Source organism: Phaenicophaeus curvirostris, chromosome 14, assembly GCF_032191515.1.
Source record: "Phaenicophaeus curvirostris isolate KB17595 chromosome 14, BPBGC_Pcur_1.0, whole genome shotgun sequence".
In the NCBI taxonomy this organism is placed as follows: domain Eukaryota; kingdom Metazoa; phylum Chordata; class Aves; order Cuculiformes; family Cuculidae; genus Phaenicophaeus; species Phaenicophaeus curvirostris.
The window spans coordinates 2,329,261-2,346,532 of NC_091405.1; the positions used below are offsets into that span (position 1 = coordinate 2,329,261).

General features: G+C 46.6%; 2 protein-coding genes across 2 annotated transcripts in view; both read right to left on the reverse strand.

Annotated features, from left to right (window-relative positions):
• The window catches only part of VAT1L (vesicle amine transport 1 like), a 61,324-nt gene extending 53,800 nt beyond the window's left edge, over window positions 1–7,524 (reverse strand). The window contains exons 1-2 of the mRNA XM_069868334.1: window positions 7,313–7,524; window positions 283–412 (exon numbers count right to left, since the gene is read on the reverse strand). Coding sequence (XP_069724435.1) covers window positions 283–412; window positions 7,313–7,524 — 342 coding nt within the window. The remainder of the gene's footprint in view (window positions 1–282; window positions 413–7,312) is intronic.
• The window catches only part of CLEC3A (C-type lectin domain family 3 member A), a 244,155-nt gene that overhangs the window by 74,869 nt on the left and 152,014 nt on the right, over window positions 1–17,272 (reverse strand). The window lies entirely within an intron of this gene.

The window sequence follows — 17,272 nt, forward strand, 5'->3', positions numbered from 1 at the left end:
TTAAAGCACATCAGTCACGCTTTCCAGTTCCTATTTACCCACCAGGATATGCACATGGTACAAGTGACTTTTCAGGAAGGATTTGAAGGAGATGACAGTAGTGACTTCAGAAACTAATTCAAGAAGTCGTTCTCATGCTTGGGTAGCTGCAAGGAAAAATTGCCCTTTCAAATCTCAATGGGGTGGTGAAGGCTGCTGCTGCTGGCAGACAAGAAGGGATGAGTGACAACGTACTCAGTGAACTGGTGTTTATCTAGTCATGCTCTGAAAATAAAATATTACCTCAAATCCTTTCACACTGTCTCCAAGAGCTTCTACAATTCCAGAGCATTCAAATCCAGGAACAAGGGGCGTCTTGGGAGGGTTGTCGATATTCCCCTGTCGCACCATCAAATCAATGAAGTTCAAACCACTGTAAAACACATGAAAAAAAAGAAAATCAAAACTAATGTAATAGATCAAAGCAGAGGAGGAAAATTTCACTCGAGGATTGCCAGAAAACTTCAGAGACGCGTAAGAGGGACCCAGCAGACAGTCACATGGAGAAGACTGACTTTACACTGTGCTGTACGGGCCTCGGGCAGAAGGGTCCACATGCAGGGCAACCACATCTGTCAGCAGCCCCAAAGCCTACAAGTCTGTCTGGGAGTCACATGAAGAGATTCACAAAGGACATTCATAATCTCAATACATCATGATTTCAGTGAACACACTACTAGCTGGCAAGTAAAAGCAGTTCAATTTAAGAAGAAAAGCCCAAACCTTCACACATTATAGCTGGTTTGGGCCAAGAGCATCCTGATGGGACTGTCCCTGCCTTTAACGTGACTCCTGGAACAAATCTTGTGTTCATCTCAAGCAGGAGTCCAAACTTTTAAATGAAGTTCCCAAGTAACAGACAGGCTGTTGTTTTAAAACTGTTCCTCCTGGACCGCTTCTATACACTTTTACAAAGGTCATTTTGTTCCTTGGAGCTCTCGGGGCTCCTGCTCTGAAAAAAATACAGGTCTTGCGCTGCTTTAGCAAAACTCTTGAAGCATCTTTGCTTTGTCCTTCATATTCTATCCAACTTTATTAAGTCAAATGTTATGGTTTTCTAGGCAGCCACAAAAAACACAGCTAAAAAAGGTACCGGCTATCTACCATGTGCATATACTGACTACTGGTTAAAACTTCCAAACCTCCTCACTAGCTGAAATATGCTTCAGCACTAACCCAGTGTTCCACAGCACAGCCCTGTATGCATTGTTCACCAAAAATGCTGCACGCTGACTCCCCCCGACTCTATGAAGTGATGTACACAGCCAGTCCTGCTCCTGCACGTGACACCAGTGACCGCTTGGACACATAATGTGCACCACTGTTTGCAAGATGGAGCTGTAGTGGGCTGCTAATCACAACATGAACAGACTGAACAGACCCAACAAAGACAGAGGTAGAGCAGGCATGCAGAGTAAGCAGGGAGACAAGACGGCATTCACGAGATGTAGGTCACTGGGGAGGGGGGAAGGCAATCCCACCACATATAGATAATTGTAATGGGGGGGGTGTTCAGAGCAACTTTTAGCTCTGTAAAAATAAGATTATACGTTCTTTCTTAAACACATGACTTTGACAACCTAGCTTAACAAACTCAGGAGAAAAAAAAGAACATTCAATCATAGAATAGTTTGGGTTGGAAGGGATCTTAGAGCCCATCCAGTTCCAACCCCCTGCCATGGGCAGGGGCACCTCCCACTAGACCAGGCTGCCCAAGGTCTCATCCATTATCGAAAACAAACCAACCACCCCAACATGCTCACACATAGAGCTCGTAGCTTTAACCACATAGAAGGTTAGTGGGGGACGGCACAGTTGGGAGCTGTAAAATGGTTCTGGAAAGGCCACTCCTTACCCAGTGGGTAAGGCCACCTCTTCCATTGCCACTGTAATGTTGATAATGAAAGAGAAATTCCAAATAACAAAATTCATGGCAGTCGTCATTTGGGGAAAGAAAAACACCACAAAACTAACCCCCCCCAACATTCATGGACAGCACTGTCTGTGTGCAGCCCTTTCAGTAAGGTCCTTCTGGACACATCTGTTCGCGTTGTGGGCATCCTACAAAAAGCTGATTTCTCCTGCATCCCCACAAGGAAGGGCAGCTGGAGGCTGAACTGTGATGTGGAAACCTGTGCAGGGACATGCACCGTGATGTCATATATCACAGCCACAAGCAGACAGATGGATGTGGCAGAGACCACAGCTATTTGATAATAACACAGATTACAAATGCATTACTGCAGCTTTTTCTAGAATGATCCATTCTCATGAAACAACTGCTCAGGCAATTTTCGAAAGGCTACATATCCACTTTCGCATCTAACAACATAACACTAGCAATTCAGTTCTTTTTGAGTTCCATTTCTCCTTCATCCGCCTTTACCCTCAGTAAGAGGCAGCAATATTAAATAAAACAGAGGGTTCATCTCTATTACAGTGCACTTACAAGACCTTATACTAGAAGAGGTGTGATAAGGAGAGAAAAAACACTACACAAGCTAGGTAATACCCAAGACCCATGTTTTTTCATGTTAATGACTAGCTGGAACAGAGAGTGTTCATCAGCATTTCTAATAATCTCTGGTCACCTTCTTCTTCGCTCACCTCATCCTTAATCTCCCATATGTCTACACGTTATCACATCCCTGTTACTCTCAGGCATCGGTTTCCTCTGCTCCACTTTCAAATAAGGACAGAAACAACGTTATTTTATTTTACCTGCCAAATGTGAACAAGCCTCATCAATATCAATAACCTGAAAGCACAATTATGTTATATGGTAAAATCAGCAGTCTGTGCTCCTGAGAATAACCTGGAGGGCCCACAGATGAATGGCTTGTTCAGTACCTGCCTCCAGGACACCCAATCTTGTCAAGCCTTCCGCTGAAATTCGCAGCAGCCACAGGAAAAAGGAAGTTTGGCTGCACAGAACATCCCAAGAAAATGTGTCTCACGAAGAGGAATGGTTTTAGAGAATAAGCACGATTTATTTCTTGTACCGGCGCACACTGGCACAGCCTGTGGTGTGCAGCCAGAGAAAGTGAGTCCTCAGCTTTAAGCCATGGCATATGCAGAGGGAGAAAAGCAAACGCGAAGTGATACAGTAACAAGAAGTGCACAGTTTCTTGCAGTCATGTGCTTTTAATCTAGGATCAAGAGCTGGATGCAAATGAAGATAGGGAAGGACACAAATTGCTGAGATCAACACATTGACATAGGGGTCCTGGAAGAATCTTTCTGTGAAAGAGTGAGGACATTGGTGTGAGCTGCACAGAACAAATTACCTGGAATCGCTGGAGGCTGAGCTTATCAAACATGGAAGCACATCTGAGTCTGACTTGCAATGCTCTATCATAACGCTAGTTTTGAGCACCTTGAATATTATTTTCTATACTGCGATTTAGCTTTGCTGCTTTTCTATTTTCTTTTTTTCAGGTGTGGGAAGTCCTGCAGACAGAAAGCTGTGTTCTGGACCTCCCTCACCACCAAATCAGCAATGGTCTGCTTGGTTCTCCTTGCTCTGTCCCATGCACTCGAGGACACCCAGTACCTTCCCCTGCAAAATAACAACTCAAGCAGAGCACCCCCCACTCTTTGGCTGGGAGAGGGGCTGCTTTGGCTCTTTCTCATTTCACTGTAAGTCTCCACTGAAATCAACCACTGAAGTTAATGAAGTACAACAGAGCAAATAAGAGGATCACTGAGTTTTACATTCTTAAAACCCTTTCTCTTACCTCGGCCAGCAAATTGCCTGACAATTGTTAAAAAAAAAACCGAAGTGGGAAGGTTTAAAGTGATCGGATTAAATGCTTTTAATCTAGAGACACCCACAGTGTATGAACAAGACTGCCTTTCAGAACATAAGTGATACACTGTCCACTACTCTGCTATACTTAGGATTTCTTTTATCTGCTGCTGCCTTTTTTAAAAACTGTTATCTTGCAGTCACAGAGTCAGAAGGGTCACTTCTGCCTCATTCCTCATGACGCACAAGTATAGCGGCACAAGGAAGAAATAATTATAGCAGAGAAAAGAAAAATAGAGAGGTAATTACAGGACACCATTCCTTACTCATACTGCCCATTTGAAATACTGCTTTGGTTTGTTCTCGCTACTCATCTCGTCTTTTAACCACTACGTATACTAGTATTCTGCAGACTGCAAATTACCACACAAACACAGCCATTTCAACTGCTCCATCATTATCAATCAAAAATTACTTCAGGAAATATGCCGAAGCCGTGACTCAGCTCGGACATCGATGGCTGTTCCATTTCTTAGTCACTGAATGAGGCTAACACATGACTCATCTCAGCTGACACATTTTCAATTGGATCATTGACATTCCAGACCTTCAAAAGAATTATTCATCTGGCTCAGTGCTAATAGCAACATATCCTCTGTCTCCTCCACTTATAGTGCCATACTACAAAAGAATAGGTACGATTTAACTGGAATATACACGCAATTCAACTGGTTTCATCCGCCAGTGAACGCTGAGGCCACGCAGAACTTGCACTTTTTATGACATATACTATTTATCCTGCATGCACACGTTCTTCTTAAAGATTGTTTTTCTTCGCAAGTTAGCAGAGAGAAATAATCCCATCATCTATAATGATGGTCAACCACAAAACCGATTCAACTGAAACCACCATTTGTCATCACCACTTACCAGAGCAGCCCACCCCTGGCGTGTCCCACACCGCACACGCTAACACACGCGCACCACGCCGGGCAGAGCCAGCAGGCCTTTTCCTCACTCCATCTCCCAGACTAGACCGCAAGTCCATCACCATCCCGATCAATCTTCTGTATTTACAGACTCGGGTCAAGAAGATGGGAAAATTGATTTTGCCTGGCTTGGGAGCACACTTCGGTGACCTGCTCACCGTTCAGCCCGATGGCTGTGACACGCTGACTCTATGCAGCCAGCAGGCTCCTCTGGCACGAGGGGAAGCTTCCAAGACACACGTCATATTGTGCAACCTGGCAGCAACTACTGAGCAGCTGAGCGGGTCTACGGATGTCAAACAGCAAGCCTGCAACTCGCACGGCTCACTGGTGATAATGCAACCTTGGTAAGGAACTGCGGCTGGAGCACAGCTGAACTATTTCTATTTTACAGTTCTTTTGCAGGTAATCGCTGTTGGTGTTAAACACGTACCTACTGCTCTACTGAAAGCAGAATGCATGCAGGCACTGCAGAGCGCTGTAACACCCCCAGGTATTTAAAGGAATACATCCACATTCTCAGAACATTTAAAGTTTTGCATGGTGACTTTTGTTAACTCAATGGCTGAAAACAAAAATCACTCTGCAAACACCACCGCGTATTCTTAAATGGGACTACAGCCCTGCCTGAGAGCAAAATGAGGTACCCAACAGCTACTATGCTGCCGCTGCCTCTTACATGCACTTAGCATGGAATTTCTTGCAGAAATGAAAAAAAAAAAAAAAAAGAAAAAACTGACCCAAAACTAATGAAAAGGCAAGAATCCTCAGCCCTTCATTTATCAGTTTTCATTCAGATTGGTGGATATCACCATTTTTCATGGGCAACGCCCTGGGCAGGGGGGAAATACTCACACAGGTCACAAAGCTCATGCTCCCCATCACATCCAGGATGAGAAGCCCAGTATCTGAACAGGCTGAGACACTCAGCTACATTAACCCACCAGGATGTTCCAGGGTCTGAGGTACATCCACTGCATCGCTGCTCAAAACAAGCTCACTGCCCCACACCAGCACAATTTTTAATGCAAGTTGCTTCTGAAATAAACAACTTGGCCTTCACCTTGGAGTTTATCTTCTGGTAGCACTGTGTTTTCACACAGCTGAAGACGACAACGCAAGATAAATCCCTGCCTAGGCAAAATAAATGTGGTCTTTGGTGCAGACCGAGCTGTGCAATGAGATCTCGATACTGCTGTTGTCACTGAAAAACACCATCCTGTTTGCCTGAATCTTAGAATCGCTTGTTTGGAAAAGACTTTTGAGATCACCGAGTCCAACCATACCTGCCCACTACTAAATCAGATCCCTGAGCACCCCATCTACCTGTCTTTTAAACCCCTCCAGGGATGGGGACTCTGCCACCTCCCCAGGCAGCCTCTGCCAGTGGCTGATAACCCTTCTAGGGAAGAAATCTTTTCTGAATGTCCCATCTGAACCTCCCCTGGCAGAGCCTGAGACCATTTCCCAAAGGGACGTGTGTACTGAGCACCAGCTACCCAGGGCGAACAGCCTGCTCCAACTGCCAGGGTCAGTGCTGCGCTGCCGTGCACCCTGCACCCCACACCCAGCAGCTGGCACCCCATACTGCCCCACACCCCGTGCCGCCCCACACCCTGCATCCTGCACCCCACACCGCCCGCATCCCGCACTGCACCCTGCCTCCCACACCCTGCGCCCCGCAGCTTGCACCCCGTGCTGCCCCCGCACCGCCCCACATCCCGTACCGCCTGCACCCCACACCCTGCACCTCGCACTGCCCCGTGCTGGCGTCCCGCATTCCACAGCCCAGCACCCTGCCTCCCGCACCCTTCATCCCACACTTCTCACCCTGCATCCCACACCTCGCCCCCCGCACCTCGCCCCCTGCATCCCGTGCTGCCCTGCATCCTGCACTTTGCCTCCTTCATCCTGCTCCTCGCCCCCTGCATCCTGCACCCCACATCTCGTGCTGCCCAGCACCTGCATCCCGCACCTCGCAACCTACATCCCGTGCTGCCCCTGCATTGCCCCACATCCCGCACTGCCTGCACCCCACAGCCTGCGCCTCGCACCCCGTGCGGGCTCCTGCTGCCCCGAGCTGGCACCCTGCATCCCACAGCCCGAGCCGCCCGGCGCTCCGCACCTCGCCCCCTGCACCCCCCACCTGGCCCCCGGCATCCCACACCCTGCATCCCGCACCTCGCCCCCTGCATCCCATGCGGCCCCGCACCCTGCATCCCACACCTTGCCCCCTGCATCCTGCACCTCGCCCCCTGCATCCCGCACTGTCCATCCCTCACCTCGCCCCCTGCATCCCGCACCGTGCATCCCACAACTCGCACTCTGCATCCTGCACCTCGCCTCCTTCATACGGTGCTGCCCTGCACCCTGCACTCTGCATCTTTCATCCCGCTCCTCGCCCCCCGCATCCTGCACCCCGCATCCCGTGCTTCCCCGCCCCCTGCATCCCGCACCCCACACCTCACACCCCGCACCCCTCGCCTCGCCCGAGGCACTTCTCCCCGCGCCCCCCGGCCCCGCGGGCGGTACGGACCATGCTTTGACGCGGATCCTGGCCTCTCCGTCCCGCGGCTCGGGCATGGCCCTGCGGCAGGCGCGGAGCTTGTTGAGCCCCCCGAACGCCGCCAGCACCACCGCGCGCATCTCCTGGCCGCCGCCGCCGCCGCCCCCCGCGCCCCCCGCGCCGCCCTCCCGCTCGATCATCTGCTCGGTCTCCTCGCCGCGCGCCGCGCCCTCCTTGGCCATGGCGGGGGCTCCGGGCGGCGCGGGGCCGCGGCCACCAGCGGCTCCTCCGCTCCGCTCCGCGCCCGCAGCGCCGCCCCCGCCCCGCCCCGCCCCGCCCGGCCCGGCCCCCGCCGCAGCGCCGCCCGGCACAGGCACCTCCTGCCGCCCGAGCGCGGCCGCAGCACCGCGGCTGCTCCGCCGGGGGAGTCCGGCCGCCGTCGGGGCTCGGCCCCCTCCCTGGGCAGCCTGTTCCAGCGCCCAGTGACCCTTTCTGTGAAACATTTCTGTATGATATCTAGTCGGAACTCCCCTGGCGGAGCTTGAGGCCATTCCCTCTCGTCCTGTCCCCTGTCACTTGGGAGAAGAGCCCAGCTCCCTCCTCTCCACACCCTCCTCCCAGGTAGTTGTAGAGGGCAGTAAAGTCTCCCCTCTTAGCCTGGAGCAGAGGAGGCTGAGGGGAGACCTCATTGCTCTCTACAACTACCTGAAAGGAGGTTGTGGAGAGGAAGGAGCTGGGCTCTTCTCCCATGTGACAAGGGACAGGACGAGAGGGAATGGCCTCAAGCTCCGCCAGGGGAGGTTTAGGCTGAACATGAGGAAAAAAAATTTTCACAGAAAGGGTCATTGGGCACTGGCAGAGGCTGCCCAGGGAGGGGGTTGAGTCACCTTCCCTGGAGGTGTTTAAGGCACGGGTGGATAAGGTGCTGAGGGATATGGTTTAGTGTTTGATGGGAATGGTTGCACTCAATGGTCCAGTGGGTCTATTCCAACCTGGTGACTCTATGAATCTATGATTCAGTCTTCTGTTCTCCAGGCTAAACAACCCCAGCTCTCTCAGCCGCTCCTCCTAACCCTTGTTCTCCAGACCCTTCCCCAACTCTGTCCCCTTCTCTGCACACGCTCCAGCCCCTCAACACCCTCCTTGTAGCGAGGGGCCCAAACCGAACCCAGGACTCAAGGTGCAGCCTCACCAGCGCCAAGAACAGGGGGGCAGTGACCTCCCTGGACCCGCTGGTCATGCCATACATGGTTCCAGCACCTCGGTCCAGTCCCACCGCCCCAGGGCCCCACGTCTAACCCACCGCGAGGGGCTCATCGGGGGGGATCCTGTGCTCGAAGGCCGCACCATGAATCCCAGGTTCAGTTCTGGGCCCCTTGCTACAAGAAGGACATTGAGGGGCTGGAGAGTGCCCAGAGAAGGGGACGGAGCTGGGTCAGGGGCTGGAGAACAAGGGCTGCGAGGAGCGGCTGGGGGGCCTGGGGCTGTTCAGTCTGCAGAAAAGGAGGCTGAGGGCAGACCTCGTCACTCTCTGCAGCTCCTAGAAAGGGCATTGTGGCAAGGTGGTTGTTGGTCTCCTCTCCCGGATAAAAAGTAGTAGGAGGAGGGGAAATGGCCTCAAGCTGCACCAGAGGAGGCTTAGATTGGATATCAGGAAAAATTCCTTCCCTGAAAGGGTTCTTGGGCCCTGGCAGAGGCTGCCCAGGGGTGTGGTGGATTCACCATCCCTGGAGAGGTTTAAAAGACAGATGAGGTGCTCGGGGATCTGGTTTAGTAGTGGGCAGGTATGGCTGGACTCGGTGATCTCAAAGGTCTTTTCCCACCGAACAATTCTATGATTCCACAGCTCCGCGAGGCAAACCCTCCTGATATGTTCAAGAGCCCCTGGAGCGTGTTAATGCTGTTAATGAGGGTGGGTGCCTGCAGCTTCTCCCGTGACAGCCGAAGGTGGGTTGGGGGGGCTGGTGGTTGTGGCTCCACGGGTGTCTGTGATGTGTCTGTTGTTCACTGTGAGATTCCTGCCTCTGTTGGTCGATGGCCCCTCCATCTGAATGAACCTGCTGCTTCAGTGCCTAAAGTTTTGTGTGTATTGATGGAGTTTCAAAAGTCATTGCTGTAGTCCTGTTTGTCTGAGTGACCCTACCCATAGTGATTTGAAGCTGTCTTTGGTCCTCCTTGATTCTGAACCATAAGTAATTAATCCTAAGTGGTTTAACCAGGTATTGCTGAGCGTATAGTGAGCATTCCTGTGGAGCTCTTTGTGGACACGGTTCTTCTATCAAACCTTCTGCAGCAACAGTTCATCCTGGGAAGTTTCAGGACCTTGCTAGCTCTCGGTTGGGGTTGGCACCGCTGTCTCTGAGGGCTGTGGGTTTATCGCAGTCAGAGTCCCTCAGTATTCTGCAATTTTACGACACATTTATTTCATCTTGGGCTATGCACTCAGGATATAATATTTAGAGGGAGCAAAATAACCTTGGAAATGTCTTAGCTATAATGAGTAATGAGGTAAAACATTTTCATTTGCATTAAATAACAAATGAGATAGTGTAGGAATGGAGAGAGTTTTTGTATTTCTTTCTACGTATGTAACAGTCTGGGGGGAGTGTCTGTCTCAGCTGCAGAAAGTTTGCAGGCAAAATATTTTTTAAAGCCCATTTCTGAGAATTTGTCATCTACGCCTGTGATAAATGAAGCAGGAAACTAGTACAAGTTAGGAGCAGAAGGGAAGGAGTGCTAGCCAAAGGGAAGCTTCACTGACTTTGTTGTCTCGAGAAGTTGAAACAGATTTTATCACAAGTGAAGTCAGATGCCTCAAACACCTCTTGCATTGTCCTTAGGGTATGTGTTGGACAAAGATTCAAAAACCAGCTTGTTAACACCATCGAGAATTTTCTATGTGACGTATTAAAGTAGCGCCATCCGCTTCGCTCTAAATAACAGCTTTTGGAGGGACCTGACCATTATAAAGGTCAGGAAGCTTTTTTTCCTCTCTTGCTCCCCTGGTAATACTATGAATATTCCCTTCCCTGTTCCCTCTACGTGGTTGATTCAGTGCTGTAATAGGGAATACAGAGTTCTGTCACTTTAGATCTGGCCATTTGAATGCATGACCAGGCGGGCAGCAGCTCAATAAAGAATAACACGCATTTGAGTCCAAATGATTCACTCAACTGGCATCTTATTACAGCTGTAACTCAAATGAATGGTACAGTGCAGAATAACTGGGAAAAGTAAAGCAAAGAGCATATGTCAACTAGGTGACAGCCAGAATGATGAAGAGGCCATGGGGCAGCTCTCTCACATCTCTCCAGTGGTCTGAAACATCCAAAGGAGGGAATCTGGACTTTGAGACTGCATTTTTTTTTTCATTGGTTTATCTGCTGCTGTAGTCCTGTTTTTCTGATTGGCCCTACCCATAATGATTTGAAGCTGCCTCTGTTCCGCCTTGATCCTGAACCGTAAGTAATTTATCTTAAGTGGTTTAACCAGGTAGTGCTTGCAAGTCGAAGTGATGGAAGGATGGTCATTTCATAGAAACAGCATGTCCTGCTTACGGCAGCGCCAGTGCTTGCAGACATCCACTGTGGCAGCTGAGGTAACGTGCAGCAGGTATTTTTGCATGATCCTTTATTATGATTTAATTCATAACCTCTTCTTTAGGAATAGATGATGCAGTGCAGAAGCTTACACTAAGATGGAAAACCAGGGTTTATTCTGAGAGCTGACTCCAAGTTCTGCCACTCTGGAAACGGGCTGTGGAATGGCCATTCTTATCACTTAGAATGTCAGTAAAACCATAGGGAATTCGGATGGTGGCTTTCCTTTGGCTCCCGTGGCTGGTGGATGAGATCTGTACAAGTGAAAATACAGGACTCAATTCATGGGTGTATTCAGGTGGTGACAATATTAATGAACATTCTGTGAGAACTTGAACAAAAGGGAGTTAAGATCACCATCTCTAGTGATCAGCTGGTCAGGTTGGTGCGATCTATTCAGCTGCTGTTCTGTGCAAAAGTGATTTTAAAAAGCACTTTTGGCAATTAAAGGAAACCAAAACAGTGTACTTGTGGCTAAATGCTGGCAGCTACAGCTAACATCTCTTCCCAGTTCAGATCCTCTAGTTTCAGAAGATAATAATTTATTCAGGAAAATAACTTGTGTATGACTGTATTGGGGACAAAATTGCCTTCTTCACAAAAGTTGTTCTGGGGGTTGGTGCCTGAATTTCATGGAGGGAAGCAGCCATTCAGGACCAGCCTGACTGTAGTGCTACCATGCTCTGGAGTAAGCTGAAGAAACAGAAGGTGTTACTGGAAGCACAGGCAACATAGAAGGTGAATCAAAAACTGAAGTAGATGGATTAAATGCAAGGTTTGATTCTGTGTGGAGGTGAAAGAAACCAAACCAAGCAACCCCTGGACCTTTGTGGAAAAGAGCTATCCTATGTTAGATAGCTCTAGTGTACTTTGTGTCTGGGTTTTTGGAAGAACAACGAGCAGGTTTGTGTTCAAGAAGGGCTTGACGTTACTGTATCTGTTTCCCTTCTCAGCAGGAACAACAGTTGAGCAATGGCTGATCCCTTTGCTCAAACAAGGTCATGCATAGAAGGCAGTTAGAATGGATAATATTGCATTTTTAATGTCGGTAGCTTTTTCTGGGGCATAAATCACATTTTGCCTTAGAGAATAAAATATTAAAAATCTTCTTCAGCTAAATGATGCATTTTTCTCATGGTTACAATAATGTTAGTAAAATCACATTGATATATGTTCTGGATATTTTAATGCATAAACAGGGCAGTTTTTCATATGTTGCATTCTAAAACATTATTTTCTTTACACTCTGATGTTATAAAACTCAGTTTAGTGCAGGGACAGAAAACAAATCCTCAGGACTCTCTTAACTTTTCAGTCTTACTCAACATCTTCCCCCTACAGCTTTGTGTGCTGTGAAACATCCATATTGCTCGACAGACGATGCATCTTCTGTACTGTTTGAGAGTTTGTTCCATGCTCAGAATACCATTTCAGATATTGTTATAACCCATAGTTCACAACATCTCTTATCAATAGGAAAATGGTTTTAGTGACCTGCTCCCATCCCCCCCTCCCATATCTATGTGTAGAATGTATTAACAAAGAAAGATATTTACAAAGGAGCATAAGATGCTAGATTTCTTTGTTTGGGCTTTTTAAAAGCAAAGGAGACCTCTATTTGCTAAGGTTAATTCCCATTGAGATAATTGTTTTATTTTATTTTATCTTAGCCAGGGGCTCTTTCTTACTGGCGGAGCTACATGTGAGTCATAGAAGCAATGAAGCAATTCTCTGTTTATAGTCACTGAAAAGAACAGTACATTTCCCTACAGTAGACAGTAGCAGTTTAAAGCTCCTCAGAATCTACAGGAGTGATGAAAATGTATTGTGTTTTAAATTAAAGAGGAAAAGAAATCAGAGTATTCACTCAGGATCTGGCAAGGCCAATAAATGCCAATATGACTTATCCTGCTGACTGCTCAGTTATTGCATTCCTTTGTTACTTCACCATTTGTCTTGTTCAGAAATTGTGCTCAGATAATTCAGTGATGGGTACAATAGAAATTAAATAAATGGTTTGCATTAGCGTTTATCAAGAAAAAATACAATTCAAGAAAATGTAAATGGATCATGAAATCTTTGCCTAGTGGTGATGACAGTCATCAATAAACACAGACAGACCAAAATAAGATCCTTTAACGAAGCTTCATTGATGTATTTCTTTTTTAGAGCTATAATATGTGTTTCTTTTGCTAACTGAATACCTGGTATAATGAAAAAAATACTGATCAGTATCTGCACCTGCTGTCTGTACATTCTAATGATTTTATATTTTCTGAGAGCTCTGAGTGATTTTTACTCTGAAAAAAAATACCATTATATTAGTTTTGATAGTAAAATTGAAGCTGTATATTTCTATGTTTCCTTATTGGACTTGGCTCTGAGAAATGAAGAAAAAAAAAAAAGGTCAGACAACAATTACAGAGATGGATAGTACATCACAACGAGCAAATTTACATGCTTAAAAGCATTGCTCAAGATAGGCAGACTGGCTATCCTGTCCCGATTTGATCATTTCAACTCTTTATGACTTGCTTCTCTCTTTGTAAAGCTGAGGTGAGTTGTGTTTACCTCATGTGAACAGTAACTGGTAACACACACTTACATTTCACTTGCTGTAGTGCAAGTGCTAAGCACTCTTAGACTTGTTTAGGCTGTTATGGTGCCACCCCTGAATTCCAACAGGTTAGAGGCTTTACTCATACCTTATTCTTTAAGGTAATTCATAGCAAAAGTAAACAACCACTGCACTCACTACATTTCCTGCTGAAAGTACTGTGGTCAGTAAGTGGACTGCTCTATACTTGGGGGATGCACACGATGCTTTATGTACTTATTCATTCTGTGTGACTCCAGGCACTGAGAACGAGTAATCCTGTTTGGCATTTTGACTCAATTTGGTCTCAGTAATTACGGATCCAGAGTAACTTGTTAGAAGCTTGTGAAAAAATGTCTCTGAACTTTACAGCTGAGAAGGAGAATTCAGCCAATACTGAGAATAAGTTTAAAAAGCATACCCAGTTGTACTGAATATGTCCAGTTATTATACTGTTTATATCCAGTTGTTATCCAATGCAGCGCACAACATCTGTCTGTGAATGTTATCTTGTCGACAGATTACAGCTAATAATGTGCTGCATTTTTTATCAAAGTCAGTCTGCACTACTGAGCTATTTTATCTTGTGCAACCCTTGTTTTTTCCTGTTATGTATTTATACATATAATACAGGTAGCTCCTGAATGTGCTCAAGAAAATGAACGTGAGCATTTTGATTTACCGAGCTGAGCTCTGTTTTGCCCGTTTCTGAAGCTGCAGTCCGAGGAGCAATGCTGCTTCTAGCTCGAATTTAAACTTCAAGGCTTTATGCTGATGCACAGCCCTTGTGAGAGCTCTGTCACAACAGAGAATTTCCATAGGGTTTACCATACAAAGAACTCTCCTTTTCCTCCTCGGCAGCTCTCAGTACCACTTCAGTTGTGCCCTTTGTTATGGGCCTTTTGAAGAAAGAAACAGGATGCTCTTCAGCATAATTGTGTTTTCTATGGAGTCCTTCATCATGGCCTGTTAATGGCCTTTTCCTCGGTCCCATAGCTAGTTACTGCTTTCTAACTCACTGATTTTAATAAACCAACGGAGTATGCTGCTGTATTCTCTTCTACTCTCCCTCCAGAATTAAAAAAACAACCCATAACAAAAATCATAACTGCCAGCATATGAGGAGATTGGTTTACTCTGAGCACTCTTAAGATGCTAATGGAACTGTTCGCTACAAAGCTGCTGGGTGAGATCTCACTTGGGCTGGCAGAAACAAGCATTTTCCCTGAATAAAACCAGAGGAGTTGCCAGGCAAAGTTTAGAAGCCGTATTGTTTTTTTCTGGGATGGAGTTAAGTTTCTTCACAGCAGCTCATGTGATGCTGTGTTTTGCATTTGTGACCACAACTGTGCTGATAACACCCCAATGTTCGAGCTAGAGCTGAGCGGTGCTTACGCAGCGTCAAGGCTGCCTGTGTTTCTCACGCTGCCCCAGCAGTGAGTGGGTTTGGGGTGCAGGAGGATCTGGGAGAGGACACAGCCAGAGAGGTGACCCCAGCAGTGAGTTGTCCTGGGGTGCATGAGGCATTGGAAGGGGACACAGCCAGAGAGGTGACCCCAGCAGCAAGGGGACAGCTGGAAAGCTGACCCCAGCTGATGGAAGGGGAATCCTATACTGGATGATACAGTGCTGAGCAATAAAAGCTGGGGCAACAAAGGAGGGAAGAGAGACATTGGGGATTACTCCCGAGGCCTTGCTTTCCTGGGAATGGCTAAACATCCTCTTGCCTGGGAAGCAATGAATAAATATTGTGTTTTGCTTTGCTCGCTTGTGAAGCTTTGCATCGCTTCTTAATCTGTCTTTATCTTGACCCACACATTTTCTCACATTTGTTCTTTCGATTCTTTCCCCTGTCCCACTGCAGCTGTGTGGGGCTTATCTGCCTGCTGGAGTTAAGCCACAACACAACCAAAAAGACAGCTGTCTTATTTTATAGTCATTTTATCAGGGAAGCAGATAAATTAGGTAGGAAACAGGCCTGAAAAATCTCAATGCCTGGATAAGTAGTGCCTTAGACTACAGTTAAGCCTAGTAGTGAAAGTACTTTAAGTGAGATGATGCAACCGATAACAGCATGGCACAAGCACTAGAATAAGTGTTCTGGTTTTATGAGTTTATTGCATCTGTAGCTGGATTTCATGGTATTGGAAGATAACTGAAAAACAAGTATTGTGGTCTGAAACAGGGCCCATTTGCTGACACCAGGGTTACTACAGAAAATAGACTGACTGTGCCATTCTGCTTCCTAGGGGCTTTGAAGAAGTTTCGGCTTCATTTCCACTGTGCTTTTCAATAATAATCAGCTAAATATTAGATAAAGGTGACTTATGGAGGGAAAATTAATGCAACCTTTGTGAAGCAAACCATTGCAACTGAGATGTGCTCCAGCTTGCTTCAGTGCTCCAGCCTTTTGAGAGGCCAGATCTAGTCCAAAGTATTCCATAGTTTATAGCTGCATTTGGAATTTCTGGGGGAAGTCAGCTTCTGGGAGACTCCAAATCAGGAGTTGAGAGCCTAAAGAGGTTTCTCACACTTCTCTCAGTGACACTAGGTCTGTGTGGTAAGAGACATCTTAGCATCAGGGTAGTACATGATTGTAGACTCTAGGCAGACGACGTGTCTTGTTGCCTAAGGCAGGCATTCACGTTTTGTTCTCTCTAGAAGCTCTGCAGGTGGATTCTACTTCTGACAGCTTGTGAGCTATCAGGAATAAGTATTCAGAGAAGGTGTTTAAACATGAGTCGTAGAACTTGGCCACAGTGAACATTAGACCTTGCAGTCCCAACTAAGATGTCAAGGTGGGGACTGTGTACTATCACGATGTAATTGCATTGCATGATTGTGATCCCTGTGAATTTCAAAGATTTTTTGAGACATTGTGAAAGGGCTTCAAGGTCCTGTCAAAATGACCTTTTACATCAAAGGTTTAAACTATATCACCTTCCACCTCCTATGACCTAAAACTTTTAGATATCCATGTAAACAATCATTTGTTTGATCTTTTGTCCAGTATAAGAAATACTGCAAGAAAAGTTAGGTACTCTGGATAAATCTTTTTCTTTCAGAGTAAAATGGAAGGGCTACAACTACTTCCTGAGCATGTAGTGTGATTCCCACTCACTTGGAGATAATTTTATATCTACAGTCTAGCTGGTTGATATATCAGTTGATTTAAATTAAAAAATGGAGTTTGGGATGTAGCCAAGAGTCACTCTGCGAAATCACAGTAGAAGATGGACAATACAAGTGCTGGCATTTGCCAGAGTCTTCAAAGCGATAATTTAAACTGCAGTCTACATCTACAGTTAAAAATAAAAGTTGGGAAGGGCTAACATGGAGAGTGAAGACAGGAAAAAGGAAATAGAGATTTCTAGGGAAATGGGCACTCTGCAATAATCAAATAAAAAAGCTCCTAATTCTTTTTGTTACTTAAGGAAAACAAACAGAAACTGTTCTGCTTGGTATTTTACCCATGAGCTAAGCAATGTCCTTTCATGGTAGGTAACCAGCCAGCATCCGTCTTTAAATGTAGAGATGCTGACTAGTATCTGGAATCCTCCTCAAGTGGAGAAGAGGGATCATGTTGCTAAATCAGATCCAAATCCCAATACTATCCCGGTTCAGCTGCAGCATCAAGAGTTATTGCTGCCGAATGTCACCCAAGTTTCCTCAGAGACCTTGAAATCAGCAGGATTGTCAGACACATGTAGTCCCAAAAGAATATGAAAAAGAGAATTTTTCCAATAAGAGGCCAGACCTCTGGTCACCTTGTAGTCACCTCCTTAGCGGGAAGAT